The sequence below is a fragment of the Sarcophilus harrisii genome, chromosome 5 (assembly GCF_902635505.1).
Source record: "Sarcophilus harrisii chromosome 5, mSarHar1.11, whole genome shotgun sequence".
Lineage (NCBI taxonomy): Eukaryota > Metazoa > Chordata > Mammalia > Dasyuromorphia > Dasyuridae > Sarcophilus > Sarcophilus harrisii.
The window spans coordinates 242450116-242472105 of NC_045430.1; the positions used below are offsets into that span (position 1 = coordinate 242450116).

At 36.5% G+C, this 21990-nt stretch overlaps 1 protein-coding gene across 1 annotated transcript in view; it reads left to right on the plus strand.

Annotated features, from left to right (window-relative positions):
• The window catches only part of CFAP69 (cilia and flagella associated protein 69), a 59336-nt gene that overhangs the window by 34643 nt on the left and 2703 nt on the right, over positions 1-21990 (plus strand). Inside the window, exons 13-22 of the mRNA XM_031939978.1 lie at positions 2460-2624; positions 5648-5760; positions 6469-6587; positions 8039-8120; positions 9829-10021; positions 12685-12822; positions 15269-15345; positions 17829-18026; positions 19565-19651; positions 21040-21144. Of these exons, the coding sequence (XP_031795838.1) occupies positions 2460-2624; positions 5648-5760; positions 6469-6587; positions 8039-8120; positions 9829-10021; positions 12685-12822; positions 15269-15345; positions 17829-18026; positions 19565-19651; positions 21040-21144 (1277 nt within the window). The remainder of the gene's footprint in view (positions 1-2459; positions 2625-5647; positions 5761-6468; positions 6588-8038; positions 8121-9828; positions 10022-12684; positions 12823-15268; positions 15346-17828; positions 18027-19564; positions 19652-21039; positions 21145-21990) is intronic.

Consider the following 21990-nt stretch of genomic DNA (forward strand, 5'->3'; position numbering starts at 1 on the left):
GGTTTAAAAAAAAAAAAAAACCATTCACACCGAATGGAATGTAACATCATTCTTTTTTTTTAATTCTACACAGACACAAAAAGCCCTTGTCATCTCTGAGAGAAAAGCAGAGCAGCTCCATTTCATGAATGACAGCACGGTTGAAGCTAAATAATACAAAAATAATTTGAAAAAAAATCCCTTGTACTATACATGCTCAAATAAATCAAGAAAGATAAATGGCAGTCTTTTCAAATAGCCAGAAAAATGTATGTCTACTCAGTCGGGCTTTGTATTTCAATTCTGTATAACCCACACAGCGTGCATATATGTGTGTGGTCAGATGTGTATATTCTATGTAGAATAGAAGCCTCTAATCTATTTATCTAGTTCTAATTTCTTAGCTATTTGACTGACATAATTTAGAGTAGACTTTACATGATTGCTTCTTTGAAATACTAAGAACTTGTACACATTTATTTGACTTGTAAAGGACTGAAATATTACAGAGAATGTAATCTAACTTTCAGGCCAGTGTGTTTTTACAAATGAGATTATTATTGACTCAAATTTTGGCAGGCAAGATATTTGCATTATCTTTGGGGGAAAATTATATCGTCCTTAAGTGTTAGAAGAATAAGTGTGTAGATGATATCCATTAGGCGTGACTTAATCAAGGGAAATTTAAGGGAGATAAAAATGTCCAGAAAAGCTGAAAAACTTGATATTGTAGAAAACAGGCATGACGTGAAAAAAGAAAAAAATAACAATAGAGTCAGTTGATGCCCTGATCAAAGATGAAACTAGTAACTGACAAAAAATAAGAGGTAAGAGAAGGGAACATTTCATAGGGACTTAAATGCAGAAGTATTAGAATAAAGAAAATAAATTTAACATTTTAACCTGAAGAAACCTTTGAATTCTGTTCCTGAAAAAAAAATACATATAATTTTTAAATTATTTTATTTCATTATTTCCCTATTATATGTAAAAAAAATTAACAATCTTTTAAAAAATTTATATAAAATCTTAAAATCTTCAAAATTAAAAAAAAAACTTTCAAATTTTCTCCTTTCCTCCTGTCCCTCTGCCTCTTGAGAAGGCAAGCAATTTTATATCAGTTATACATGGATAGTCATTAAAAACATATTCCCACATTAGCCATGTTGCAAAAAGAAAACATAAACAAAATGAAATAATAAAAATAAAATTTAAGAAGAATGCTTCCATCTGCATTCATAGTTTATTAACTCTCTGAAGGTAGAAAGCATTTTTCATCAGAATTGTCTTCGATCATTGTCTTGATCAGAGCAACCAGGCCCCTCCCAATTGATGATCTTTGCAATGTGGTGTTCCTGTTTAGTGTTCTCCTGATTCTGTCACTCTGCAGGAGCTCACCTAAGTCTTCCCGGGTTCTGTGAGACTATCCTGCCCATCATTTCTGAGAGCACAATTGCTTTCTGTCACGGTGCTCTACCCCAGCTTGCTCAGCTGTTGCCCATGATTGTACAACAGGTCCTTTCCCCTTTTCTTTGCTCTCCGGCTCGCAGACGTGGCGGCATTGCTCTTCACTTTTAGGACCCTTTGGGCAGAACCCCAGAGTGTTCTCCAGAATGGTCGGACTGGGAACAACTGCACCGGCGGAGCCTTGGGGTCCCACTTTTTCCTTACTGCTCCAGCCTTGGTCATTTTCTTTTTCTGTCACGTTAGCCACTGATAGGTGTGAAGCGATTTCTCCGAGTCAGTTAAATTTACGTGTCTCTAATCAGCAGTGATTTGCCTCAAAAACTCATCTTATCGGGGAAGGGAGAGCTTTCAGTGATACCATATGACTTGGGAATCAAGAATAACACAGTTTTGAAAAATCAGAATGAAGAGTGAGCTAAAATGGAGTGGGGAGAATTGTGGAGGACATAAATTAGCTGTAGCCCATTACCAGGGATGACCTACATACAAGGAGCTGGAGAACAGCACAATAGCCCCCTGGGGGCTACAGACCCTGCCTAGAGAAGGGAATGCCTTTTTTCCCAGCATGGCAATAAGATGCAAGGAGAAGGAATATGGGATCAAATATCTTAGCCCTGCCATTTACTACCTTTCTTGGGCCTCAGTTTCCCTTTCTATAAAATGGGGGTGGGGTGGGGAACACCCTAGTTTCTTCCCGCATTAAATCTGTATTTAAGGACCTGGCTTCTGCTTAGGTGCCTCACAAGAGGGAAAGATTGAAATTGCAAACAGTCAGATAATAGCCTGTGTTTCCATTTATAGGCTGCTGTTACTATGCTGCTAGGCTGCCTAATTAAATCTCATTCATTTTCATGTACTTTTCCATTTGTAAATCTCTGGCATTATGAAATTATAAAATGCTGAAAGGATTGATTTTTAGCTTTAAACACACAGTTCCTTTCCAACGAAAGCTTTTCAGATAATGCATGCTATATAGCAAAGTAAAATTTTTGTTTTTTTAATGTCCTCCTTAGAAACCTTCTTTAGTCAAGGCAACAGTTTCCATGGCACGGGTGGCCGTGGCAACAAATTTGCGCAGATGCGGTACACCGTGAGGCTTTTGAGAGCTATGGTATCCCTTGGTAACGATGTTGTAAACCAGGATCTCTGTGACCATGGAGCTATTAATCAATTGATAGGTAAAGTATAACGTGGTATTCTTTTAATGAAAATTATTTTTTAAAATGTAGCATCATACTTATTACTATATATAGATATTTATACATGTATATATGTTCTTGTATACATCTATTTATATATATACATACACCCACATTTTTCATACATATCTATCCATCTGGTATTTTTGCTTTGAGAGCTAGAAAACATGTACAATTTTGCTGCATTTGGTATCTCTTTAGGAATAATAGGTAATCTATACCTAAGATATAGAAAGGTGGGGCTCACAAAAAATGTAGCAACAGTAAAAGGTATCAAATATTCTGCCAAGATTTAATTCTTTATGTAAAAATAAACAACTATATCCTTCTCACTAGTATGCAAATTTGCTTTTCATCTTTAAGAAATGGTAAAATTATTAAAAAAACACCAAGGAATTTTTAAAAATTCATTTCATTATCATTTATTATCAGTAAATTTTTAGTTTATATACCTGCTCTATATACTTGAGGTCATATAAAAATTTTTCAGGTAAAAAGAGTGGAAAAACTTTTAAAAGCCATGATCTAGGTGGTGAAAGTCAGCAAGCCAAAGAAATTGAGAGAGCTACCCTCAGGAATAATTGTTCAGCTCCTACCTCCTTCATGTATGTCTGAGGTACCTTTTATTCTGAGCCTCACCCAAATTAGTCAGTCTAGAGATTCATGCTCAAGGGCTAAAATGCACTTTTGGATCATCATCAAAAATCCTTTTTACCAGTGATCATGCATAAGTACACAACTTTCAAGGTTAAGAAAGGCATAAAATGCAACTCCCCTTCATCATCACCAGATCAGAAACTCCCAAAGCCCTTCTCTGCAGGCAGTAGTGTCTACTCAGCTATAACTTCTGACACTCTCTCTAGTGACTGTTCTAGACCTTTTTGTATTTTAGGTGGCAAAGAAGCCAAATATATTTCCTGCCCTAAAGGACCAAATCAGTTCCCCTGCAGCTGGGGCCACCAACCAGTATATAGTGCTCTAAGCAGAGTCACCCAAAAAAGCCTATGGGTAAAAAAAAAATTAAAATTAAAATAAAAAAGCCTAAAGGTGCTGGAGGAAAGGGAAAGGCTCATGAGGCAGCTGGGTGATGAGAGAGTCCACATGACTCTTCTAAACCCCCAGCAGGCCCTTCTCACCTTACTTGCCGTCCCCACCAAAGATAACGAATGATCATTTTTCTCATTACTCTGTGTCACATTGCCTCACAATTTAGCTGAGGGAAAAACTAGTATTAACCTCAATGTGAGTCAGTCAGTGGTGTGACAGCCCCCCAAATACTCATTTTTCAAATAGAATTCAAAATATGTGAGATTGAAGTCCCATTCTGCCTTGACCAGATCAGATTATATTTAAAATACTGTTTTCAGTTATGAGGAGCATATTTTAGAAAGAATAGTATTGGCAAATATAAGCAAGGATTTTTAGCTTGGCGCTCATGAGCTATATTTTAAAATATTTTGCTGACTTTCTTAATATAATTGGTCCCATTTGTGTTTCTATAATTATTTTATGCATTTAAAAACATTATTCTGAAAAGAGTTCACAGGCTTCACCAACCTGCTGAAAGGACTCCATGACAAATACAAAAAGATTGAAGAATCCCTGAGTTAGAGCAAATGAAGAGAACAACAGGTATCGATTAGTGAGACTGAACCCATGCTGCATGAGGATCAGTTCAATCAATAACTCAGTCACCAACTGTTAATTAAGTAACTAGTGGAAATGGTTAGCCTGGAAAGGAAAAGGCTGGGGGAGGACATGAAATCTGCCTGGAGACATCAGTGACAAAACGGTCTGGCTCATTTTGAGACGGCAGAGCCAGGGATAGAGGGCAGAAGCTGCTGACTAGAATTTGTCAAAAGAAAGCATTCCCCACAATTAGGACAATCCAGAAGCAGAATGGGCTGGTGTAGAAGGGGAATGTCTGATTTTAGGATTTAAAGGAACGGAGAGCCTCATGCTCAAACCACAGTGTTTGTTGAATAATGCCCAAGACTATTTGGTGCCCTCTTAAGAAGGGTCACAAGGAGACCTGTTCCCTTCCACCTCATGCTGCCCCCGGATCCCTGCCTGTCTCTAACCCAGAGAAATTAAGTGGTGTAACTTAGTATGGCTGCACGTAGGTGCGACTGCTCCGGGGAAGGCAGCTCTGTCCACCAAATGACCACCGGGTGCTAGGGGCTGGTTTTCCTGAGGTTCCACAAAGGGAGCTGCACCCCTTGGGCTGAGGGAAGAGAATGACAGCCACCAACAAGGCCAGATAAGTGATGGGCTGAGTAGGTTCCAGCACAGACCACATCTCCAGGGGCCGTCTGTCAGCGTGGGCCCTGTGGGGCACTGCCCTGCATGGACGGAGGCCGTCAGCTTTGCAGCCCGAAAACTGAGCTCCAGGACCAGCTTCTGAGCTTCGCCCCTTGTCATTGGGACTCAGCCCGTGGGCTAAAGCTGGAATGAAGCCTGGCCCTGACCTGGAGATGGCACGTCCATGTCCATGTCCGTGAATCCATTCTGGCCCCTGCCCCATCACAGCTTGTACGGCGGCATGTCCACCTGGGATTGCGAGAACTCTCTGCCCTTGTCGGTCACCTTGGCTAGCCCGCCTCAGTGGGTTGAGGACCCCTGCCCCAAATGGCACCGGGTGTCAGGATCAGGTAAAGCATGACCTCGGTGCTGGATCGCGGGGCGTTCCTGATGTCCCTTACATTTGGACCCCAGCAGAGGAAGGGAATACGCAGAGGTCAAGTTGGAAAGGTGATCTCAAGCCGTTTTATGGAGAACTTTTAACTGGAAAGGACAAAGCACTGAAGGACTGTTGCTTTCAGTCAGCAGCTCTGTTCCAAAGGCTTTAAAAGGGGCAGTACATTTTGTCCTTTGTCTTGGATAGCACCTTATAAAAAAGTTTTAGTCTTGGGAAATGTAGTAATCAAGTAACAATCTTGTTAATCCTGTATTAATTCAAGTAACATCTAAAAGTTTCAACCTTTTATATTTTATCCTGCCAGGAATCTTAAAAACCACAGTAATTAAGCTTAAGGAAGAGGCCATTGTTTTGGAAATTAAATCAGATATATTACTTATCTTGTCTGGTGTTTGCGAAAATAATAATCAAAGGAAGGTATGTATTCTCCTGAATTAATAAATTATGTTACTTGGCTACATAATTCTTAATTATCTAAAATAATGGAGAACAGTATTAGTACAGGTCATTAAGGAGTTTGCCCATTCTCACAGAGAAGTGTGAATATCTAGGCTTGGTGAATCTAAGGGGCAGAGAACTCTTGAGAAAACCTTTTCTCAGATAATAAACAGTCTTGGTGAAAAACTATAATGGAAACAGTGGAAGCAAGAAATAATAGAAAGTGAATGGTGTGGGGAGAGACAGCCCTGTGGCAAGCAAATAATCAGTGGTACAGAAAATCCCTGTGTTAATGATCAAAGATTGCTTCTGTCATCAAATTTATATTTAACAATTATTTAAAAAAAACGAAACTCTTAAGGTTGTAGAATTTTAGTCTTAGAAGTCAGTTGTACTCATAAGACCTTTTGTCTATAAGGAGAGAAAGGAGGAAAAGAAACAGACAAAAAAGAATTAAATGTTTTATTCCAAAAACATTGTCCTATAGTTTAATCTCATCTCTTAAAGATAATCACTTGAAAGAATGTGATACAATATCTATGATTGAGTAGGTCAAATTTTTAAAAATCAACATAAAAAATTATGTTTTCTCAACAATGTTTTGTTGAGGGTAGAAAAATAAGATGAGGAAAAGTAACAGTATATGTTCCTTTTAAGAAGTGATTTTAATAAATCTTTCATAAATAGGAATTGTTTGGAAATGAAGGAGTGGATATGATTCTTCATCTAATGAAAATTGACCCTAAAAAGTTTCAGAGTGGATTAGGTTATAAACGACTTCTTTTCAGTACATTGGACAGCTTGTGGTAAGTATTTTGCAGTAACTATGGTTTGATCCTGTAAAGTAATGGAAGTAAAAATGATTCCTAGTCAGTTCTTTGGCATTTAAACCATGCCAGAAAGATGACTACCCCTTTAGAAAGAAATCCCTAAGAACGAAGACCTTTCTCATGTGAATGACAAAGCAAAGTTTAGTCTGTCTCTATCTTAATTTCTGAAATTCTGAAATTCTATCTGCCCTAACTCTCCCTTGTATCATTTAAGCACAGAAACAAAGCTATTTTATTCTTCATGTACTTGATATATGTTAAAGACATTATCATTCTCTTCAACAGACTAAAGAAATTCCTTTAACCTCTCTTTACAAGTGCTGTTTTCCAAATATTGTTATGATATTTTTGGTCTTAAACAACCTCACACATTGCTTCTCTAAACAGTAATTTGCTAGATGGAGAAAATGACTTAACATTTTCCTTTTGCTTCTTCAGTATAGTAAATCTCATGAGCTACATGGCACAGCAAACTATACATGTCAAACTAATTCTCCTCGCACCCCTCCAGATGCACTGTATAAAGTAGCTTGTAGGACTACTCAGCTCATTTCAGATATACAGGACAAGGCCCAGTTCTCAAGGATTGTCAAGGTGAGAGAAAACTTGAGTTCCTTGAGAGCGGCTCTTGTTCCTCTAAATCTTGTCTTTCACCAGTACCTATCACAGTGCTTAGGACAGAATTGTGCTCTGTGAGTGTTTGTTATATTGTGTTGGTGAAATGAATCTTTTTATAGGATTTCCAAGAAAAGTCCTTGTGACTTATGCAGTCTTCTCATCTTATTCTGCATGAAGGGCATTCTGTCTTGTGTCCTGTTAATACAGTATGCATAGATTTGTGTGATCCTCTCTTGGGGGAAAGTTAGCTTGTCAGACCAACTACTTAGTCCACAGATTCAGCCTAAAATTTATCACTTATAAAACCTTTCAAAATAAGAACAAGCATTTTTTAAAAAATTAATGGGTACCTAATTATATTCTCCTTCTAAAAAGTTGTGACAATGAGCTTGGGTTCATTCACCCTTTATGTGCCTACATTCATTGTGATTCAACATATCTTGAGAAAGTTAATATTGATTTTTTAAAATTAAATATACTTGTCATTTTAATGTGTGTCATTAAAAACACACATTACCTACATCCAAATTTTATTTTTATATCTTGAAAATATCAACTTGTTGGCTTAAGGGAATGCCTTAGATTTCTTTTAGAATATCTATTAAATGAACAAAATATGCCATAAATTGTGTTTGTGGGGCAGCTAGCACCGGCAAGTGTCAAGAGCACCAGCCCTGAAGTCAGGAGGACCTGAGTTCAAATTTGACTTCAGACACTTAACACTTCCTGGCTGTGTGACCCTGGGCAAGTCACTTAACCCCAATTGCCTCAGTAAAAAAAAAAAAATAATAATGTCTATGTCTCTTTAGGTGCTGTATTTTGGGATGTTATTCCTTAGAAGACTATTTTCTTGAAAAAGATGGTATTTTCCTACTTTTGGATCTGTTAGCTGTAAGTAATGCAACAATAATAATAACAATTAATATTATATAGTACTTAGTATGTATCAGGCACTATGTTAAATGCTTTACACTTATCTCATTTGATCCTCCCAACAGCCTGGGAGGTGGGTACTCTTATCCCCATTCTTCAGAGAAGTAATGAGGCAAATAGAGTTAATTTTCCCAGGTCAAAGTTGAACTCCATTCCCAGCTACAGACCTAGCACTCCATCCATTGTGCCTCCCAACTGTTAAAAAAAATTTTTTTTAAGTGTTTAAACATTCTCCAAAAGTAGAGCTCATGGGGTTTCGAAAAACCCCATGATATGAAATTTTAAGGGCTAGATTTGTGCATAGGAAAAAAATGGCCTCAGAATCATATCCATTTTATACAAATATTAAGTGCCACAATTCAGTAATCCTTTGTTTAGAGAATAAATGGAAGGACTAGGAAAAAGCACCCCAGAGTAAAGGGAACTGCCGATAGGCCATTGCAGGCCAATGCAACTCAAAAGATGCACATTGGCCCTACAGGAATTTCTCACCAGCTTCATTGATGCTCTTTGGTCAATGGTCCATGGTCAAAATGAGGTGGCAATCCATAATCGGCTTCCTCAACTATTCTTACTATCTTTCAAATTCCATGAAACCCAAATCTCTTTTTTATATGTCTATAGCCAGTTTGATTAACTAGTTGTTAAAAAGATAAATATAAATTTGAGGCAATATAATGTTAATTTTGAATACATTTTAAAATTGTCCAAGTTATTTCCATTTTTCTTCTGTCAAGAAACCTAGTATTCAGTATATTATTATTAATAAAACACAAAGTGTCAATATTTTTATTATTTTGCTTAAAGGAATAACAAGTTTCTTTAAAAATATTTTTGGGGAAAAGAATATTTTTTGAATTGAAAAAAATGTCTCCTTGAGACTTTCTCACTGTCAATTATGTCCTAGAACTACTGTGTCTGCCAAACTTTGCCATTCTTAACTTCTAGCCCAGAGAAAAGAAAATCTGCTTTCTTTTTTAAACTGTAAGAATGAAAATGAATTGAGGCTAATTCTTGGGAGTGAAGAGAAAATCATGAGAAAATATAGTTTATAAAATGGGGTTAATGAATTTGTAATATTGAACAGGAAATCTTTAACTAGAAGGGTATCTATGTGGGCAATAGAAATAGGTGAGAGAATGGAAACTAAGTATTTAGCACTTCCTGGAATGATTACAGGACTCAGTTAGTTATCAATGTGCCCAAGTAATCCTGGATACAGATTCATTCTAACCAAAATTACAAGAGAATCGATTTTAAACTAGATTGGAAATTTATTGAGTTGTTATATATGTGTATGTTTGTTTACATATGAGATACACACATATCTATCTACATATACACATATGTTTATATGTGTATGTGTGTATTTATATATATATATATATACACATTATACATATATGCATGTGTATGTATATATACATACCTCAAAGACAATTGCTTTTCATATTGGTCAGTCATCTCATTTTTTTCTAATTTTTACATGTTCAGCGATATTTCCCATTGCACTACATGCATTATTTATTTTCATTTAAACAGGAGATTATCCCAAATATTATTTAATTGGATTCTTCTATCTAAAGAAACATAAAGGAAGATTTCACTTTGGTCCAAATTGTTGAATTTCTTTCAACATTTTCCTTCTCTCTTTTTCATGATAAAGTTAAACCAAAAAAACTTCTGTAATCTAATTCTTGGAATAATGGTTGAATTCTGTGACAATCCCAAAACTTCTGTTCATGTCAATACTTGGCGAGGAAAGAAAGACCAGACAGCTGCAAATCTCTTAATTAAGTTGTGGAGAGAAGAAGAAAAAGACTTAGGAGTAAAACGTGATAAAGATGGGAAAATAATTGGTAAATATAAGCACATTTTCTTATACTTCTATTTTATTTTTTCCCTAATTGTATGTTAGAACAATATTTTAATATTTGAGTTTTTGGTTGTTGAGGGTTTTTTTGAATTTTGAGTTCCAAATTCTTTCTTCCTTTCCCCCCTCCCTGAGATGGTAAGTACTCAGATATAGGTAATATGTGTACAATAGTGTAAAACATTTAGTTTTAGTCATGTTAGACATTTTGTACAAGAAGACTCAAATAAAAGGAAAAAAATGAAAGGTGGCTGGTGAAATGCTTTAGTCTATATTCAATGTCAGTTCTTTCTCTGGAGGCCTATAGTATGCTACATCATTAGTCCTTTGGGATTGTCTTGGATCATTGTATTCTTGAGAATAGCCAAGCCATTCACAATTCTTCACTGGGCAGTATTACTGTGTCCATCATTCTCTTGGTTCTATTCACTTCACTTTGCTGCAGTTCATGTAAGTCTTTCCAAGTTTTTCTGAAATCATCCTGTTTATCATTTCTTACAGCATAATAGCATTCCATTACAACCATATACCACAACTTGTTTAGCCATTACCCCATTGATGGATGTCCTTTTGATTTCCAATTCTTAGCCGCCACAAAAAAAAGAACTGCTATAAACATTTTTGTACAAAAAGGAAGGGGGGGGGGACTTTTTTTTACACCTTTGTGATATAAACCTAACAATGTTTTGCTAGTTCAAAGGTTATGCACAATTTTATAGGCTTTAAATATAATTCCAAATTGCACTCCAGAACAGGGGATCAATTCACAACTCCAGCAATTGTGTATTAGTGTCTCAGTTTTCCCACATCCCCTCCAACATCAATCATTTTCCTTTTTTGTCATATTAGCCATTCTGATAAGCATGAGATGATAGCTCACAGTTGTTTTCATTTATATTTCTTTAATCAATAATGATTTAGAGTATTTTTTCATATGAACATAGATGGCTTTGATTTCTTTGGCTGAAAACTGCCAATTAATAAAGTATCAAAAAATCTTAAGGACCTTCATCTTTGAAAAGGATGACTTGAAAATACAGTAAATTTTTCTGCCATAATGTGGGCAGAAGCCCCAAGGTGTTGACAAATCACTTGTGTTATTCCTTTGTATAAGTACAAAGTTAAATCACCTTTGGAAGGAGTGAAAATTTTAAGATAAGAGTTCATTCTTTCCCTCAAATTGGAAATGGAAAGAATCTGAAATACTAGTCCAACACCTCTATGTAGATGAGGAACCAAGTATAATCATTACTCAAATTTATGTTTTGAGTTTTAAAATGTGTAAAGTTCTTCCAGTAACCTTGTAGATAGAAAGTATAAATATTATTACTCTCTAGATGAAAAAAAAAAAACCTCACAGAGCTCCAGCCATTCAGAATCAGAGGCATATCATAGTTTTGCTTAAACCTAATTACTGTTTATTCATATTTAAATGGAAAGTATTTCCCTTTAACAAAATTTTCCTTTAAAAATCTCCAAATTTTTTGAATAATAGCTTTTTATTTTTCAAAATACAAGCAAAGAAAGCTTTCAACATTCACCCTTGCAAAATCTTGTGTTCCAAATTTTTCGTCCTCTCTTTACTTCCACCTCTTCTCTGGACAGCAAGTAATGCAATATAGATTAATCATGTGTAATTTTTCTAAACATATTTCCACATTTATCATGCTGCATAAGAAAAATCAGATCAAAAGGAGGGAAAATGAGAAAAAAAGAAGCAATCAAACAGCAGCAACCAAAAAAGGTGAAAATACTATGTTATGATCCACATTCAGTCTCTATAATCCTCTCTCTGGGTGCAAATGGCTCTCTCCATCACAAGACCATTGAAATGAGCCTGAACCTCATTGTTGAAAAGAACCACATCTCGGTTGATCATTATTTAATCTTGTTGCTGTGTACATGATCTCCTGGTTCTGCTCATCTCTCTCAGCATCAGATCTTATCAGTCTCCCCAGGCCTCTCTGAAATCATCCTGCTGATCGTTTTTTACAGAACAATAATATTCATATACCATAACTTATTCAGCTATTCTCCAATTGATGGGCATACACTCAGTTTCCAGTTTCTGGACACTACAAAAAGCGCTGCCACAAATATTTTTGCACATGTGGTGGGTGCCTTTCCCTCCTTTAAAATCTCTTTGGGATATAAGCCCAGTAGAAACACTGCTGAGTCAAAGGGTATGCACAGTTTGATAGCCCTTTGGGCATAGTTCCAAATTGCTCTCCAGAATGGTTGCGATCACTTCACAACTCCACCACAACTCCTCCTCTTAAAATAACAAGTTAGTCATTTTTATTAGGGCTTTTTTGAATTATTGAATCATAAAATAATTTTTATTTAATTATAGCACATAATAAGCAATAGAAGAGATGGTATCATTCTTAACCTGATATTACTTAAGTATCAAGATTAAGATAAAGAGTTCTATGGAAATGTGCTTTTAAATAAAACAATTTTGAAATCATTTTCATGTTTTAAAGAATGAAAATGATTTTTTCCTGAATAATGAAAAAATTATAAATTTAAAATTTCCTTTTCTTCATGGTATATATTATTAACTTCTTAAATACCTTTCATAAAATAGTAAATCTTTAGTAACTATAACTTTCTTTTGTTTTATTTTCCATGACATTCAACCATTAGATGCCAAGAAACCTCTAATTACTACTTTTCAAGAAGAACAAAAAATCATCCCAGCGCCTCCCTCCTGTCCAACTACTTCAATCATGGAGGTTTCTGAAAATATCAGAGCAAAAATTTATGCTGTATTAGGCAAACTAGGTAAGAAATTAACCAGACTCATTGAAATGGCCAAGTAGTAGGAGACATGGCGTAAGATCACAATCCATGGAGCCTCTGTGTTGGCCCAGTGATTGTTCTGCCTTTCCCTCTGTCCATTGCCATCCTCACAGCTACATGGGTCCCTGAACCCTCACATCCTTTGTACCTCTCTGTTTGTGTGTCTCTTTCTCCTTCCTTCACTCCCTTTTTTCTATCTTCCCCCTTTCCCTTTCTCCTTCCCCCTGCCTCCTTCCTATATCCCACCAAGAACTTGCTTTTGCAACACTTAAGGGCCAAGGCCCTTCTAGGTCCTGGTGAGGTGAAAATGGCTCTTCCAGCTAATTTTCCACCTGCCCTGATTTGTTACCTCCCCCAGTTAGAATTTGAGCTTTTTGAAAGCCAGGACTAATGCACTTTACCCTTAGCAGAGTGCTTAGAAAATTATCAGTTCTTACTAAGTGCTTTTCCATTTCATGCCCTTTCATCTAATTGTCCCATCATCTAGCCCACATCTCTACATCTTTTCCAAGTAAGTAGCATTTGAGATTTTGTTAAATGCTTTGATAACACACTCCACAGCATTCTTTGCTATGTCAATTTGCCCTATATGGCTTAAAAAAAGAAAAGCAGATTATCCTCTGGACCTGTTTTTTTTCCCAAAGTTATACAGGTTTTTGTGACCACTGCTTTCTTTTCTAAATGCTCATTAATTCTCCCCTTAAAATTTTCTCAGGAATCAAGGTCAGGCTCACAAACATAGACTTTGTGATGCCATTTTCTCTGCCTTTTGCTGAAAGTCAGGATCTTTGCCCTTCTGCTTTGCCAGAGTCCACCTTTCTCTTTCCAGCCTTCAAGAGCTCCTTAATAATAGCAATCATTTCTGCCACTTCTTTCAGTGTCCTGGGCCAGGCAATTGAATTCCCCTAGAGCATCGAGGCTTCTTCTTCCTTGTTCGGGTACCAGGCCCCTTGGGCCTGGCTGGTCCAAAGATGGTCCTACTGCACGGCTCTGCCTGCTGTCTAGCCTCTGTTTGCACGGCCCCTCGTCTTCCCTTAAGCCAGGCCATGCTCACTCTTGTCTCTGTGTCCTGCTCACTCTTGTCTCTGTGTCCTGCTCACTCGTAGGGCCCATCCGCTGTGCTCTCCTCCTCCTCGAAGCCATCCCTCTGTGTCCTGGGATCTTCCCATTGAGAGCTGACTCTCTTTGCAGACTTGTTACTTCTGAGCTCTGAAATCCACCCTTCCAAACTCTCCAGAACTTCTTCCTCCTCTCCATCATCACAGGCCATGTGCAGGGCTCTGGTCTCCCCAGGCTCCCATTGTTCTCATCCCAGAAATACTCCCTCCTTGTTGGAGAACAGATCCAGAGTGGTCTCTCTCCTCCATGGTTCCTGCATCTTTACAGAGATGGAACTTGATAGGAAGGCTGGTCCAGAAAGTTAATGGCTATCTTGCCTGGGGTAGCCAAGGAGCTTCAGCCAGTGTCCAAACCCTCGCAGGCCCTCCCAGCTCCCGCAAGTCCCCATTCCTCACTCACTGCTCTCTCGGTCAGTGACCCGTCCTCCTGCCAGGACAGCCTGCCAGTCCCCTCTGATTTCCCAGATCCCCTTGAATGGGCAGCGCCTCCTACCATCATCCCACCTCCCCAAGCAAAGGGTCCTCCCTGAGGGCAGGGACTCATGTACTCCACTCATGCTCTCAGGGGCCAACAAGCATTCAGATAAATATGTGGATAAATCATTGATGGACATTTAATCAGTGCATCGAGTTGCAGAATCCAAACTGGGGCAGTCTTCTGCTGTAAGAGAATTTCCAGAAAAGAGTCTTCCATCCTATTAGGGAAAAAAATAATAGTGAGGATCAATTTAGGGATCATGATAATAGGGATCAGTAGTGCCAAGGAATCCTCAATTCCTTTCTGCCTGGGGAGTGGTGGGTGGATAGAGTGTGAACTCAGTGATGGAAGAAAGACCAGAAAACATCTGAAACAATTTCTTCATTTTTCTGATGAAGAAAACCCAGAATGGTTCAGTCAGTGCCCCTGAGTCACACAGGGTCTAACTTACAGAACAGCTTCTCCCATCCCAAAGTCAGCCCTCTTAGGATCCCTTGGCTGCTTAATAGACTGGTCAACAAAAGTGGGTTTTATCCTGGGAAGCTACATCAAAGCTTCCCCTTCTAAAATAGCTCAGAAATATTCTTATTTTAAACATGGAACGACTGAGCAGCAGGAAGGCTTCTTCACTCCACAATTACTCTATAATAAAGAATTATCAATAGTTAATCAGGACAAGTTCATGAGCAGAAAGCAGTCACAGACGAGAGGTGTTAAATTGAGTTAAAAATAAAAGTGGCTACCGTACCAGCATTGATTTCAATGAAAAGTATGTATTTTCTAATGTCTCTCATGATGTTAATGTAAGTCCTGTTTTGTAAACTTTGTTTAGATTTTGAAAATCTACCAGGCTTGTCGGCTGAAGATTTTGTCACCCTCTGTGTCATACATAGATATCTTGATTTTAAAGTGAGTATCTTCTTAATGATCCTACAATTAATGTGCTGTATAAAAACCATCACTGTAAGAAATCTATAGGTAGCTTGAGTACTAAATGTCAGCATTATTGGGTGCACCACCTAATTTTTAGTTCCTATAGAATAGTTGATATAGTTATAGAGACATAGATTCTCTTTACAGGGCAATCTTAGTTCTTTTTCATTCAGATTAATGGTTTATTTAAGGATTTAAAGAATTGATATATAATCAAATGAAATTATAGACTATGGGCTTAGCTAAGTTTTTTTTTTTTTAATTGTTTTAATATCACCATAATTTCCTTCAATTTTCCTTCACATACTTCCCAAAGAGCCATCTCATAAAACATTATTTCATGATGAAAATAAAAGAGAAAGAAGAGGGAACAATCAATCTAATGGATCAGTACATCAGAGAAATCTGAGACTGTAGCTGTGCTTAGCACTTAGAAAGCTGCCGCCATCTCTTCTTCTGTGCCAGGTTGTTCTTGGCAATTTTGCAGCATTTGGACTTTTTTGGGTGATTTTTTCGGCTTCTGTTGCAGTAGTCCATGAGTGTGGTGTTTGCTTGGTTCTGCTTGCATCACGGGGGTCAGCTCAGGGAGCGTTTCCCACTCATTTTCTCCTTAGATCGGGTACCACTGTTTGTTTAGCCGTTCCGTAATTGATGAGCATCTGTTTCCATTCTTTGCTGTCACAGGAAGTGCTGCAATCCATAGTTTGGCACATCTATGGGGACTTAACTGTTGTCAGTGACCTCTCTGGAGTATGAGCCCAGGAATCTAGGAGGCAGCTAGGGGCACCCTAATGCTTAGAGCTAGGAGGACCTGAGTTCAAATGCAGCCCCAGACTCTGACTAGCTGGGGGACCCTGGGCAAGTCACTTCACCCTGTCTGCCTCAGTTTACTTGGCAAACCTTTCCCAAGAAAACCCCAAGTGGGTTACAAAGAGTCAGATAGGACTAAACAACAAAAATGGAATGTTTAAGTCACAGGATATGGATATTCTAGTTATTTTATTTGATTTTAATTTCAAATAATTTCCGATTTATTTCTAACATTTTGTACAGATTTATAACTCCCCGCAACAAGGTACTGGTACCTGAGTTCCCACAACCCCTCCAACATTGACTTCCCATCTTTTGTCATCTTTGCCAATTTGTAGGAGGATGTGAGCTGAATCCTCAGGATTGTTTGGTCTCTGGGGTCATTTTCAGTTATATCCAACTCTTCATGACCTCATTTGGAGTTTTCTTGGCTGAGATAACTGGAGTGGTTTGTGTCATTTCCTTCCCAGCTTATATGACAGGTGAGGAAACTGGCAGAAAGGGTGATTTGCCCAAGGTCACACTGCTAGTGTATGAGGCTAAATTTGAACTCAGGTCTTCTGACTCCAGATTCAGCCTCTATCCACTATAGCATGGGGCTTCCCTGTTGAGATTTCTGTCAGTACAGCATCCTTGCAAGTGCCTTTTAATAGTTTACAATTATTTTGATAATTGTTTGTTTTAATCTTTTGACAAGATATATTGGAAAGTGGCTTGTGGTCACATATAACTTTGTGGTTGAATTTTTTTTCTTTTTAATGCTTTTGAACAGTTAATAATTGGAACTAAGCTCTAAAATGTTGTCCACAGTTAAACATTCATTATTTTATGAATAGACAAAAATAATATATTTTATTTTTTGCTGTCACTTCAGAGTACCAGCTAAAGACTTTGTCTTATCTCTCTTATTTTTTCCCTTTTGTTATTACATAGTTTTTTTGTGTGTGTGAAACAAGTACCCCTAAGGTCTTAGGAAGTTGTTTGGTTGCTGTAAACATTCTCTTTCTTTACTAAGCAAACCTAAGCAACATTTTCCCTTTCCATTCCTCATCAGTTTTAAAAAGTTTAAAATTAGATTTCCTTCTTTCCTGAATTGATGGAACTTTATCTTAATTTAAATAAATTTTCTAATACTCAACAAGTGCGGTATAAGGGATTTAATCTGCTTTAAGGAATAATTTATTCTCCTGTCTGGTGTAGACTCATTTCTCTATCAGGAAGCAAATGCTGATCATTTTTAAATCTACCTCCATTTAGGCTAGGATGCAGGTTTTACCTGTGACTCAGGAAGTGGAAATAAGATAATAGAAGTTAACTCATCATTTGGCTACTTAGAAAATAGTGAGGGTGATGGACTAGAAGGCAATAGCAATAAGCTTGGAGTAAGAGTTATGTAGCAATGGTTAAATTGGCTTAAACCCCTTGACCCTATGTAAACCATTTAATATTTAGCATGCTTTCTATTACAAATAAATTCCTACTAAGCCATCACTGCCATACAAAGTACCTAACATTCTCAAGAGGTAATAGAAGGAAATCTAAGAACATAGTACTGCTAAGGAGTCAGTTCTCTAATAAAAACTGGAATCAAGTAGAATAAAATCCAAAATTTATCTATACTCATCATAAGACTTAATTTCTTATAAAAGACTGGAGAAATATGGAATGAAATAAATGAAGAACTAAAAGTTGAACGATTCAGACCCATCAGTACCGATAAAGAAATACTGGACTCTATTACAGTAGCTTCAGAAAACATTGGGAAAATGGTGGCTACACTGCAGAATGAAATGGTGGAGAGCCAACGAAGCCAAGACATTCAGAGTGAACAGAAAGCATATACAAAGGTAAGCTGGAGAGCTTATAAGTAAAAAGCAACCATCCGTATAAAACTGCTCGTTTAAGATGTATAAGAAGGGTCACTTACTTTGCAAGAACCATTTGTTGTTGGGGTTTTTTTTATTTTTTCTAAGACATTCCTCACTCAGATTTAAAGATAAAGCTTTAGAGTTAAAAACTCTAGTTTCAGTGCTTTGAATCAATTTCAATTTCTAATGAGCTGCCACTTCAGCTATTCAATCTTCCATGTTCTTTTTTCATAATAGAGAAGTAGAATTAATAGGGCAGTAGTCCTTCAGAACTCAGATTTGCTCCTGCTTTTACTAAACCAGGGAGACAAGATTGGAGTAAATACATGGACCCAACGTAAATGAGTGATGGGGCACAGTGGTATTGAGGCATAGATATTTCTAGAATCCTGTTGACATTCTAGACCCTGCATTATTTCAAAATCTCTTTACCTCCATATATACTTTCATTCTTTTGTTCAATGAGAGTAGTAACATTTGTCACATAGCAACCGTCTCTAAGATACAAGAATCAGAGAAATATTTAAAGCGCTTTAACCGACTAGTTAAGGAACGTTTGCATTTTAAAATGAAAGAAGTCAAACAGGTCTTCTGGGCTTATATCACCACTAGTTTTATAATTGCCCAAATGGTGACTCTTTTGCTAAGCTCACTGGTTTTACTGTGATGTTCTTTAGTTTGATAAATATCACATGAATGAATGAATTTCCATGCCCCTGAAGAGTAGATAACCAGAGCTATCTTTAAGGAGTGAAGCTATATATAATAAGGGAATTGTTTGTGCATATAAACAGTTATAATAAAAATAAAGTACTTTAAGAAATTCAAAAGGAGATGCTGTAGTACGCTAGAAAGATCACATGATTTGGACGTAAAAACTAGATTCAAATCCCGTCCTTGCCAACACTTATTAGCTTGTTGGCTCTAGGGAAGCCATTTGCCCCTTTGAATTATTTCTTAAGAAATTCAGTTTCTTCTATGAAATGGGGATAATAATTGTACTATATAGCTCACAGTATTGTTATGAGGGAAGTACAAGAAAGCCTAAAGTGTATTGTAAAAATAAAGATATTATCTTCATTCAAACACATAGATAATGTGCTCTGGGAATACAAAGATGAGAATGGAAGGGGAAAAAAGTCCAACCTGAGTAATCAGACCTGCTTTAGAAGTTCATGGTTGTTATAAAAATAGTATCGTTTTACATCAATATTCCTTTAACTGGTGATTCATATATTGAGCTAAAGCTTAGCCATACAGAAAATGAAGGAATTTTTCAGGGTAAATTTAATTCTATCTTCAATGTTGAGGTGTTTAGTTTCTTTAAGTTTATAAGCAGCCTGAAAATTCACTTTGATGAGAAAGAATTGCCTCCTTCAAAATCTAGGGCTTTCTAAATAAATACCTTATCATCAGTTCAGATACCAAGAATCATATTCCTTTACCACATACAGAAATGTTTTTAAATAAAAACATATGCATACATTTGTAAACTTTTAAAACATTTCTCATTACAGCTACGTGCCACTCATAGGCAAAAAGATATGGCTAATAAATCTTGGGCAAAATTCTTGAGTAGAACATCAAATGCTAAAGCTTTAAAGGTAAGATTTTGAAAGAATAATACTTGCCTAAGAAGTAATTATGTTCATTCACAGACTAATTGGGCAATTTTTGTAAATATTTCTGGTAGCTTTTCTATACAATAACAATACAGCTACAACATAACAGGTCTATAGCAATGACTTAGAAAATGTAGTTTTCCTCTCCCACCAGAAAGTTCCATTAGTTTCATAGAATATGTTTATCAGAGGGAAATACAAATGACATGAGTGACTGTGAGAAGCCAGAAGGCAGGACACGAGAAAAGCAATGAGAAGGCATGAAGGATAGAAAGAATATTTTTTCTTTTTCAATCTTGTTATATTCCTATATCCATCTTGATTTTTCTTCAAAAAAAAAAAAACCATTGAAATCAGGGGTAGAGATTGGGGAACAGCTTTTCCATATCCCATATCCTTGCCCATCTGTTAGTTACTTCTGTGAAAAGAAGGTGTTCTGTATTTCTACCATGTTTAACATATATTGGACTACTTGCCAACTAGAGGAGGGGGTGGGGAAAGGGGAGGAAAAATTGGAACACAAGGCTTTGCAAGGGCTAATGTTGAAGAATTGTCCTTGCATATATTTGAAAAATAAGAAGTTTTAATGAAGGAAAAATTTTTTAAAAGAAAAGAAAAGAAGTGTTTAGTGAAACACATTAAGGGACCTATGGGAAAAGCTGATCTACAGGCTGTATAAGATGGGCAAAGCTTCACTTCTACTATTTGAAAACTGAGCACCAGCGGCACAATTCAGACTAATGGATGATGTTATTTATTTAATTGAGAGAGGCAGCAGATTTCAGAAATGTAGGTGCTTTCTTTTACACCTTTTCCATTCAATTTTTGGTAATAGTTTATTCAACATTGCAAATCTGTCCCCAGCTAGAAGATTACAAGCATCAAATCCCTTTCTAAAGGCAGCCAATCTCATCCAAATTCTGGTATTAAAAAAAGTCAGTAACAAAGCTACTGGAGGTACCTGGTTTGGGAAACAACCCTTTTAACCTTACTTGTAAATCACCTCCAGCTGGTCTTTCAGATTTGAGAAACACTCAAATCTACTCGGCTCTGGAGATTTGTCTTACCTTTGCCCTCCCCTACTTCTTCCAGCAAATGTTAAATTTTAATATGACCACAACAAATTGTATTGATTTGTTATATTTTTAACTAACTTTAGGCAAATCATAAATTTATGCAAAATAATATAGAAATATGCATTAATAGATTTAAATCTAAAACCTTATACAGCCATATTATATATATATATATATATATATATATATATATATATATATTTAAAATCTGTCATTCTGAACACAAAAGTGATTGCTGCTGTAGAAATGTAGAAGTTTTCTTATTTTCTTTTTTAAACTTTGTTATGTCTTCAGAAAGCAAAGAAGCTTCAGGAAAAAGCTATTGAGTCTTCCAGACCCAAAGAATATCCACAGAATGCCATAATTCATCCAACGGATATCAAAGGCCTGAATATAACAGTAAGATTTTTTTTTCTTAATGCCAGGAACCTATTTTCTTCTAGAGATTTAGGCAAACAAGTTATCCATTACTTCTGAATAGCTTTAAACTTTACTGATCTTTCTCTTTTGATCTCACAAAGGCCACATTCACTCATCTATAGAGCACGGCTCCAAAATCAAATTATATAAGTAGCTAGTGGTGGTCTCATACAAGTGGAAATGAAGTCCATCTATTTGCTTTTTTTCCCCCTATCATAACACATCTATTAATATCATGAAAACAAAAATAAAATTTGATGATATAGATGCAAAAGTTTAAATCAGGACATCATCTTAACAATGGTTGCTAGCAATCAATACTTTTCCCCAAAAATAATTCCTTCTTAAGCTATGACATTGTTTTTTGAAAACACAGCTCTCATGTTCTATAAGAATAATATCAATAACTTGCACTTAAGTGATGCTTTATATTCACTAACGGGTTTATGTTCATATCAATCCTGTCCAATGTGTCAATTTCACAGCCGCCAAACTGATATTTCTAAAGTACTACTCCGGGCATTCCTTCTTGCCTCTCTTATAAAAATTAAGCTCCATTGTTTGGCCTTTAAAACATTTCGCAAAACTGGATCCCAGTCTCCTAAAACCCAGTCTAGTGTCCTTTCTACTGCACTGTATTCTTTAATCCAGTGTTTCCTCTTCGTAATTTTGAGATACTTAAAATATCAGTTGGTCCTTGCAACTCAAGGATTCAGCAAAATGTTTATTTAGTGCTTGTTAATTTTTTTAATTACATTTTTATAATTTCTACCCCAAATTGTGCTAAACTATTTACAATATTTATGACTGATTAAAGTACTGAAT